The sequence below is a fragment of the Microtus ochrogaster genome, unplaced genomic scaffold (assembly GCF_000317375.1).
Source record: "Microtus ochrogaster isolate Prairie Vole_2 unplaced genomic scaffold, MicOch1.0 UNK7, whole genome shotgun sequence".
Taxonomy (NCBI): Eukaryota; Metazoa; Chordata; class Mammalia; order Rodentia; family Cricetidae; genus Microtus; species Microtus ochrogaster.
Genome location: NW_004949105.1, coordinates 5525894 through 5536646, shown reverse-complemented (window position 1 = coordinate 5536646; position 10753 = coordinate 5525894). Strand labels below are relative to the sequence as shown.

Genomic DNA, 10753 nt, shown 5'->3' with positions numbered 1-10753 from the left:
ACCAGCCACGCTGCCTCTGCCATGTTCCTGGCCACCAGCCACGCTGCCTCTGCCATGTTCCTGGCCACCAGCCACACTCCATCACCTCTCTGTGCTGCCTGTGATCCTCTCCAAACATTTCTGTAGATATCACTGGCAGCAACCACTGCCTAAGAATGCAACCGAGACCAAAAGCTCACACACTAAACCTCTGCAAGAGGCTGGGACTTTGGAGGAACTCCTGCATGCATTTTTCTATCTGCTGCTCCCCTAAGATCCAGCAGTTGGGGCAGGTGGCTGCTTCAAGGGACATGCAGGTCCATCAGTGACCCAGCCATGGACATCTGGGAGTGACAGCAGCAGGTCCCCACTTCCCACGACTGCAGCATTAGCAATGTGGAGCATTCCTTATGCTCCAGGCGGCTCGAGCTCTTTCCTCTGACCTCCATCTGCTACCCGCTCACTAGCTCCCAGAGTCTGCATCTTCTCAGCATCATCTGTCACCAAGGACACTGTCCTGAACAAGAGCCCTGACTCAAACCTTAAAGTTATTAGGCACTTCAAACCTAACAGTGATGAACATACCTGACCCACAAGTCCAAAAGAGCGGTCCAGACTCCTCTGGTCAGCGTATTTTCTGATTTTGTTATGTAACCATCCCAACTCCGCAAGCCGGACTGCCGTATCCCTCAAAGATCTATTTAAGTTTGCCTGAAAAGTAAACACACCAGAAGTCAAAACTCAAAAGTGAACGCAAGAACTCATCGTCAGCCCCAGGCACTTGTTCTAAGAGTCTAACCTTAACCACCCAGCACAAGAAAGTCTGAAGTGACTACCACATGGCACCAGAGAGGACATAGGGAGTGAGAGGACACCAGACTCCTGCTGCGTCACCCTGGGAATACCATTCTGGGGCATGCCCACCAGGGACCTTGACAATCCTCAGAGACACAAGGAGTGACGACCCTTGTCCTGCTGAGAAAAGCCAAGAGCGGAGTGTACACTCAGACGGCATTGGAATGCTGTGTCCAGAACAGGACACCACAGTGGCCTCTGTTCCTCTGGCCCCATCTTCACTACAGCAGCCCCATTAAGGGACTCATGGGAAAGCAAGCACTGCCACAGAGGGCCCGTGACAGATCACATCAGCCACAAAAGGGCAGGGCAAGAAGCCACATCCAGGTGTGCAACTCGACGGATGCCAAGTCTACCAAGACCCAGGAACGTCAGTCAGTGAGAAGCTTGACATCGGACCCCACTGAGCTTTCTTGTCTCTGAACACCACAGGCAGGATCCAGTTCCCATACCTTTCCTTCCACTTTGTAACAGTTTTCAGAGTGGCTCATTTTGATATTTTTGCCATCGATGCCCTGGAATACGTAGAGAATATCTCTTACAAGTGCTGCTTCAGTAACTTCCAATGTACCTGCAAAGGATTTTTAAAAAACAGTAAGGAACACTCTCCATGTAAAGTGAGTTGCGGGACTCTTTAGCTGTGCTATACATTTGCTCCCAGACCACGTATATCAGCTCTACTGAGGTGTGAGTGTAAGTGAGCTCAAGAAGCAAGAGAAATGGAAGACAGAAAGTATGGTCTCTCAGAGAGGGGTGGGGCTCCTGGAATGTCCCTGCTGAGGTCTTTGAGAACAAGCTTCGCTATGACCATCAGACAGGTAACAACAGCACAAATCAATCATAGGAAGCAGTCACAGAATAGGAGTTGGGTAATAACAGCTCACTGCAAGGTGAACTCCACTAGAAATGGAGTGCACAGCTAGAAAGACATCCGTTTTCTCAGGTCTTCTGAACTAGGGCTACAAGAAACTAAGGTGTTAAAAATGAGGGTGAGGAGGAAGAGCAACACCTAGAGCCCCAGGATGTCGAGGAGACCCAGAGACTCGGAAGCAGTCAGATGCAGAGCCCCCACACAGTGCAGCTTGAGCACAGCCTTGGCTGAGCACAGGACGGCTGCAGTCACCCATCAGGCTAACAGTGTCCTTCAGTTCCCACAAAGAACCAGCTAACAGCCAGCTGTGAGACATGGCTTCCTGTTCTTTCTTTCTTCTTCTGTCCACCTTGACATGAGCAGGAGTAAACTCTCCTAGCATGTACAGACTCACTGAGGCTTCCTCAGGAGTACACCTTGGCTGTCCATAAGGCCCACCTCCGCTGACAGAGGCGCCTCCCTCCTCTGTGGTTCACTTTACAATCAATCATCTATCCAAGCACTTACTTTAACCTATTTGTAATCCTCTTAGAAGGCATCTCTTGGAAGCAGCAAGAACTACCCAGACTGTTATTATTTTTAAAACTGTCACTGAAAGTAAATATTTGTGCCTTCAGCAAGCACACCCAGGTTAGCAGCCAAACTACTACTGTCCCTACCTACCCCACTGCTCCTTCTTATGCTCATCTACTTTCAAGTCCCTTCTGGCTATTCAGGGAAACAGGTCTGCAGACTGAGGACAGCGCACGGGCTTGCTCCTCACACGGGTAAGCATCACCTTCTGAGTAGCCACTTTACACACAGTAGAATAATGTGGTTGAGAAGGTAGCATATGTGATTGGAATGTAAAATAAAAATTAAAATAAAAAACAAAAACAAAACAAGACAAACAAACAAAAGCCCTTAAAGAGGTCTTCCTCTCCCCGGCACAGAAATGCCAGTGTGTTTCCTTCACATTACCGGCACCATGCCAAACACCAGTACCATGACCATGGTGATGCCATCCTCCACAGAACTTGGATTTGGGCATAAGAAGTGATCTTCCTGAAGCTCTGAGAGACTTCCCAGGAAGGACAACAGAATGAGATGGGGGAGGGACTGGGACAAGGAGGCAGAGAGTACATTAGAGGCAACAAATCAATCAGACAGATGGCCGAGAGGTGGCAGGTAGCAGGACTAAAAGCAGGCCAGATGAGGTGACCTCAAAAAGCATCCAGACACAGCAGAGATCCTGGGTTTCATCACATGAAAACTAAGGAATCACTGCATGTGAGGTTCCAGCTTTAAGATGAGGGTAAAATGGCTTCTAAATATCAAAACACATCTTACCACTCGGGTCTCCTTCTCTCCTTGACCTCGTCATGCTGCGAGAAAGGGTGTTTGGGAAACCCTTGGAGGTAGGCGTTTGCGAAGAAGGCTGACTTGCAGTCAGGGTCCACGCCAGACGCGGCCCCAGCTGCTGCCGAAGGCCGTCACTGACTCCCGGAGCTTGATGAGACTGCCTAGTGAATGAAGAGACATTTCGGCTTCAGATAACCAGACTGTCCACCAGAGACAGAAACATGCCAGGAACTGTCCTTGTGTTACTACACTAGTGCAGTCTCTTAAACCACGGATCCCAGCACGGTCAGCTCCAGGCCCCTCGCACTGTCCAGGATGCAGACTCAGCATGCAGACCTAATCCCAGGTAACACCTCTTCCTGCTGTCCACACTTCTCTGCCTTATTTGAGTTCTCGGCAAACACACAGCATACATCATACCCGCACCTAAGCAGTTTGAAATTCTAAAGTAGTTTTAACGTCAAGATCATCATAGCCTTTCATTCATTCAACACCTGGGCCCTGTCTCAGCTGCTGGTCACCAGTCCCCACCCCCACCATTTGCATGCCCCCTATGAAAATGAGACCCTGCAGCTTTAATTCATTTGAAAAATAAACAAACACATAAAATGCAAGGCAAAGTAACCTGGAAAACATATACCAGAGTTGCTCTGTGAAAAATCTAAGAACCTGATACTGATTTCCAGAGACAACTGTAACAAAACCAGTGCTTCTTGGAAGACAAGAAGGGCCACAGGGCTCTCAATTGCACCTGCTGCCCTCAGGGTGCTGTGTGACAGTCATTCTCGTCCTGCACTCGCCCCCAGGATGAGGAGCACTGCCATTCTTGCCCTGCACTGCCCTCAGTGAGGGGGTCAGGCTCAGCAATACTACACATCTAAAAAGCATTGTAAATGTAAAATAAAAGCCTAGTTCAGCTCAAAACTGTCTATGTCACTTTTTCATGACAATAACCACTCTAAGTTTCAAGGTCACACATGAGACCCTTTCAGCCAACTATGGGCTTTGGGTCAGCTATTAAGTGCTATTGGCAAATGTCAAAGGCTCATCACAGAGCAACCTGTGTGTGGTCCATGAAATCCACATTCAGTACCCTCTGTGCCACTTTATAAGTCAAAGTGACTTGTGACTCCACTGTGCTCACATGGAATACAGCAAGCTTTTGATGCCTATTCTCTGACCCCTGCTCCTCTAGAGCTCAGTCTTGTGATACTGTGATCACCAGGAATGACGAAGGCAAGAAGCTAAGCCATCTGACTACCTACACACAAAATGTGTACTTAACAGAAAAGAATCTGATGTCCATTAACCGCACAGCCACCTGCTTTCCTCTCAGCCCTGAATGCTATCTCAGCATAAGCAGACTGGATAGAAAGCTGAAAGCCCACACTGCCTTGTCCTAGCTGCACATTTCAGGTTTCCATCCTCTGCCCACAGCATTAACTGTGAGTCTGAAAATCACAGTCTAAAGACAGGCTTAACAGGCTTCTTAACAGAGCCTAGCTGAAAACCTGGGGCCAGACCTCCAACACTGAGACAGACACAACGCCCTAGGAACATGGGTCACTGGTTCTATCATGTTGTGTGTGTGTGTGTGTGTGTGTGTGTGTGTGTGTGTGTGTGTACACATGTATGTGAGCTCAAGTTACCCAGGGAGGAAAGGCTGCACAGGTGTGGGGCCACTAAGACCACACATGCCGATGCTGCTGATGCCACTGCTGCCCAAGCTGCTGGAGCTCTGTGCCTGTGTGCTGCGGTCCTGGTAGTTCAAGGGAAGGGTCTGAGGCCTGGCATAGTAGTAAGGCGTTGAGTGAGCATCTCTTGGCAATGCTTGTGCAAATAATGAAGCATAGCTAGTTACCTGAAATGAAGTGCATTGAAAACACACAGGTAAGAAATTGCAGGATGACTTGCCCAAACCCACAGGACTTTTATATTCCCATCCCCATGGTATTTCTGGAACTGGATTTGAATTTCACACTTATTCAAGCAAGTCAATGGAGATGCTTTGGAACTGTTATAATTGACAGTATTAGGTGTTCTCTAAACTCCAACAGAAAGCGTTTAGAAGTCTATCACTGCTACCTAACAAAGAGGTTGGAACAAATCCTCCACCCACACTCCTCAGCTTCTCGCCAGCCAAATGCCTGCAGAACATTCTACTGTAGACCCTCCATCAGGAAAGAGCACAGGGATCTACAGCAGGAAGCCTGCTGGTATGACAATGACAAGTGCTCCCCACACCTGGAAGAACAGCTCAGGATGGCCCTGCTTCACAGTGTCAATTAACAACTCAGGCTGCTCGGTGCACACTGTTACATCAGAACAACACAACTTGCAAACACATCTTCTAGAAACTGCCCTTGGAAAAGAAGTTGACTCCTAGGCTTCGTGGCCTTCTGCTTTTCTCCTATTAACCTCCCTCCTAGGAAAACACGGTAGAAGCATCCCACGGGACACTGCTGAGGTGCGCTCACCCACCTTGCTGGCCTGCTTGCGAGGGTCCTCACTGAGGTTCAGCAGGAGGTAGAGGATTGACCATTTATTTTTCAAAACTCCCTGTTTATAGATTAAAAATAATATTACAAAAGTTATTTCCTGTTTTATTGTTTATACTTATTTCCAACATGGGCATACACTTTAAAACCAACCTGTTGACTTGTAATCTGGGCTCCCTTCATGAGTCGCAAATGGCACTACCCCTCAGAAGGCTGGGAGCCACACTCTGTAACCAGCACCCACAGGTCCTTAACTCCCTGGAAGCAAATCCTGAACTTACCCTGCTTTTAATTAATAAAACTTAACACAAAGTTGGTAAAAGAAATATTATCAAAAGCTGAGGATTAAGCTGGGTGTGGTAACACACACCTTTAATTCCAGCACTCAGGACGCAGAGACAAGTGGATCTCTGTTGGTTCGAGGCCAGCCTCATCAACAGTGAGTTTCAGGCCAACCAAGCATACATATTGTGACTTTGTCTGGGTGGGGGGATGAACTGCTTTTCTTGATTATGTCCCATTTAGAGTAGAAAAGAACGCCATGGAGAAGAGAAGACAAGGATGGAAAGAGCCCTGCCCCAGTGAGCACCTAACTACTCTGGTAGAAAGAGACGTGTGGGCAAATCACACAACTGGAGAGGAATCTCCAGGGATTCCGCCATGAGGAGCAGAAAGCATAAACAGACCATGGACTAAAACTGGGCACCCAGGCCCTGCACATACAAGGAAAGGGCTGGGAGCCCGAGTTGTGCTCTCGGGACACAGCACTTCACCAGCAGCAGTGGCTGGAGGACAGGAAGGAAGACTGCAGCAGTCTGGAAAGGAGCCAGGCCTCTCAGGGTCAGTGCATTACCCAGGCCCTGGGCCGGCAGTCAAGCTCCACACAGCGCCCCACCTCTGTCTCTCTCATCCCATCTCAGTCAGTCAAGCCCCACACAGCGCCCTGCCTCTGTCTCTCTCCCTCTATCTCTCTCATCCCGTCTCAGTCAGTTGATAGCAGCAGCAGTGTTGTTCAGAAACATCCCAGGCCAATCTATAAAGACCACTTCCTGTCATCACAATGATGCCATCAGACTGACTCTTCCTCCACAAAGGAAAGGAGAGAAACAGATTCACAGAGCTGAGTGAGTACCAGGACTAAACCTGGCTGCCCGGCTTCAACACCCAGTGGACGGCAGACAGACAGAAGGTCTGCTGAGAGGAGTCAGGACGGCAATGAACACAAAATGGGAGGCAGGTTGCCTACACACGCGTGTGGATACACAGAGACAAACTGGAAAATTAGCTCAGAGGATGCATGGCTTTGGGCCCTGATGGGAGTTCCCTAAGGCGTGTAGGGGTGGAAAAATAGTAGGAAGATCTCTCTCTGTGTGATAAAGTGAAGGCCAGAAACCAAGCGCTCACTTCAGAAAGGGTGTGACTGGGGAGAAGTGATGGGGTTGGGGGGGAGGGGCGACAAATGAACAAAACTGCACTTATAGAAATCTGTCAATGACATGTTAGAAAGCAAGTCCTGGGGCTGGAGAGATGGCTCAGAGGTTAAGAGCACTGGCTGTTCTTCCAGAGGTCCTGAGTTCAATTCCCAGCAACCACATGGTGGCTCACAACCATCTGTAATTCTATCTGGTCCCCTCTTCTGGCATTCAGATAGAACACTGTATAAAAAAAATAAATAAATAAAATTAAAAAAATGAAATAGAAAGCAAGTCCTATCTTTTCTTTTTTTCCACAACACAGGGAACAGCTAATAACCACCAGGTGAGCCAGATGAGGGGTTTACTTAGGAGCCTTCAGAGTGCGCTGAGGTACGAACAGGAATAGGAAAACGAGAAGCTGCAGCAGCCAGTATCCTATACCATCCAAGAAGCCAAGATGGCTTCGCCAGGACCCAGAAGGACACAACACATCAAGCTACAGTGCTGCATGGCCGCCAGGAGTCGCTGTTCACCTCAGTCTCTACCCTCCCCACCCAGCTACCTCAAGGGCACTACAGCTCCAGCAGATGCCCAGGCAGAGCGGCAAGCAATCAACCTGGGTAAACAACGTGCTGAGGGCTGAGCTCACCACAGCTACCCTCAGATTCCTACCAGGTAAGGGCCTTGGTACAGACACACAGCTTCATGTTCTGGATGTCAACTGATTTTAAGTGTGGACAAACAACATCCAAAAGTGGAGGACCATGAAAACAAAGGTTTCTGAGGACTACGTGCTTACTCGGAGCCGCACACAGCACCTGACCCTTCACACACGCAGGGGCTGCCTGGGCTTGCTGCACCATCCCCACCTGTCAGTCACTCCCAGCTGCGCACTACACTTCTGTCCCGACAAGCCACTGCCCTGCTACCAGCCACACTGGAACTCAGTTCAGAACCCACTGCCTTCTATCACACCTGGACCCTCCCTGCTCTAGCTCTGAAACAATGTGGACCCTGAACCCTTCCTCCCAAGGTGTCCTGGGACACACACAGTAAATGAGACACCATCACTGATCAGAAAACAGAACAAAATAGTATCAATGACCTCTGTACTTTGAAAAGTTGGATTTTTTTCTTAATCAAAAAGAAGGAATGGCTACGTATCTGGGCATATTTCCTGCTTTAGTATTAATTAGGCCACTGTCTCCTAGGTTTTAAAACACAGTTCATCTCTAGAATGGAAAATTCACCTAGGCTGGGTTTGTAGGCTAGCTGTGCATTGTTATGAATGGGAGAAAGCCAGCCACCATTTACAGCAATGTTTAGGAACCAGGTGAGGTGGCTTAGACCTGTAATCCCAGAACAAGGGACACTGAAGCAGGAGGACTGCTGTGAGCACAAGGCCAACATGGGCCACACAGGGAGTTTCAGCACAGCGTAGTTAGAAAGTTAAAGACCACCTCAAAAAACATAGATGGATGGATAGATAGATAGATAGATAGATAGATAGATAGATAGATAGATAGATAGATTGATTTGACAGACAGACAGACAGACAGATAGATAGATAGCAGACAGACAGACGGACAGACAGACAGAAGGACGGACAGATAATAGGTAGATAGATGATAGATTCGATAGATAGACTGATAGATATGATAGATACAAAGATAGATAATAGAGATAGATGATAGATAGATGACAGACAGGCAATCAAGCAAGCATAGAAATAAACAGAGTTTCAAATAAACTTTTAGAAAACAACCTTCTTAAATTTCAGTTTCCCAAGCACACCTCGGCCCAGTGGCAGCCGACACAACAGGTTTTGCTGCAGAAAACTCTGTGATCCCAGCAAGGCCAAGCAGCTCCCTAACCACAGCACATTAAACCCCTTTGTCACACCTGAGGAGCAGAAGTCATTCCCAGGGGAACAACGGCTGACGAAAAGCACAAGTGATACTACAGTTGGAAACCAGTCCCCAGGAGAAGCAGACTGCACACAAAGCTCTCATTTCTTACTTGGTAAGCACTGTCCGAGATGGAGAGATGCTCCAAAGTCAATAGCTGCATTAAGGAATCAACTCTGCAGACAGGCAGTAAGCACAAAGAGGCCAGAACTGGAGAACCGTAAACAAGCTTAGGCTCCGCAGCCCTGGTCCCCTTGGCACTGTCTCAGGCTGACAAAGCTGTGGAGCAAACACTGAACTCTGGGTCCTTAGGCCTCTCTACAGAAGGAAGGAGAGAGCTGGGTGAACTCGGTTCCTCTGTGATCAGAAACCACAAAATCTCACCTGGGGGAACCTTTTTGACAGAGGCTGACAAGACTTTATTAAATATTAGATTAGGATAATTTTCAAGTATCAGTATCTAATTACAAAGGGTTCAAAACTTTCTTTCCCTTTGCAGCAATTAAATAAGTTACTTATATACCTGAGACCAGCCATGGGAGCGTCGGCTGTGGTTGGGACAGGCCTGGACATCCACCAGAGCACCTACTCCTGGAAATGTCATTAAAGCATTGCAGTGTGAACTGGAGAATCCTGTTCCTATCCAAGAGCACACATCAGAAGCTCAACTAACAGTTCTGACACTGGCTTTCATAAGAGGAAGTGCTACCTAAGCTAACAGCTAAAACCGGGGAGTTTTAAAAGATCACCCAAGGACATCCAAGCATTCCCAAGCCATCCTCCATTCCAACATCCAAAACATTTCACCGCACCTGTGAATGAAGCTTTCTGTGCAGCTCAGAAAACAACGCGGCGTCTGCTTCTCTCCTTTGTCGAATAACTGAAAATTTAGAAAAGGAATTGAGTCTATTATTTGCACACACCAAGATTCAATGTTAGGAAATCATTTCATCTGTGCTAACAGACTTGGAAGTGCTGGAAAGAATCCAAAGAACAGGATGAGAGACTTTTAGCAGTATCAGTCTGTCCCTCTGGGTATGTAAAGCATGGAGACTATCAAGCTGGGATAAAAAGAGGTCTGTCTACAAATACTGACTGACCCACAGCGAAGCCAACTATCATCAACTCTACTACTATCAACTGTACTGAATAACAGCTACTAGGAGAGAGGGAGGGAAGGAGGACAGGAGGGCAGGAGGGAGAGAGGGGGAGGAGGAAGGAGTTATCTAGGAAATGAAATCATGAATTCATAAAATCACCATACACGACAGTTCATCTGATTTTAAAAGCCACATTCTAGCCAGGTGTGGTGGTGCGTGTCTTTAATCCTAGCACTCAGAAGGCAGGGGCAGGAGATCTCTGGAAGTTCAAGGCCAGCCTCGCTGACCTGCCAAGGCTACTAGGAACAAGACCTTGACTGAAAAAAATCCCATTCTAACATTCTGCTAAGATGTGCGTCAGTATTCCATTTTGCTTCAGCATAAAAATAACCACTTACTGTTTCAAACTAAATACCGGTTTATTTATTATTATTAATTTTATTTTCAATATTTTATTATTCTTTTGTTGTTGTTGCTTACTTTACTAATAATTAATCTTATCAGTTTTCATTGGAATGTCTAGATATGCCAGTTCCGCGCACAATCATCACAAGCAGCAGCAGCCAATGGCAAACTCCCTCTATGTTCTGTTCCACGATGAGGCACAAGATGCACACCAGACACGAGTGCCCTGAGGACCACACTGCACACAGAAGAAACGACCCTGCTAGTAGACAAAGCACCACATTTAAAGCCAACTAGAAGCTGAGAATGTTGGGCACATAATCCTGTACTCAGACCACTGAGGCAGTAAGACAGAGACTGAAGTCAGCCTAAACTGCATAGT

The 10753-nt window shown here is 47.5% G+C and overlaps 1 protein-coding gene across 1 annotated transcript in view; it reads right to left on the bottom strand.

Moving 5' to 3' along the window:
* Tubgcp3 (tubulin gamma complex associated protein 3) overlaps positions 1-10753 on the bottom strand; it is a 52935-nt gene that overhangs the window by 34438 nt on the left and 7744 nt on the right. The window contains exons 3-8 of the mRNA XM_005366283.2: positions 9679-9746; positions 5528-5605; positions 4696-4907; positions 3035-3207; positions 1287-1405; positions 565-690 (exon numbers count right to left, since the gene is read on the bottom strand). Coding sequence (XP_005366340.1) covers positions 565-690; positions 1287-1405; positions 3035-3207; positions 4696-4907; positions 5528-5605; positions 9679-9746 — 776 coding nt within the window. The remainder of the gene's footprint in view (positions 1-564; positions 691-1286; positions 1406-3034; positions 3208-4695; positions 4908-5527; positions 5606-9678; positions 9747-10753) is intronic.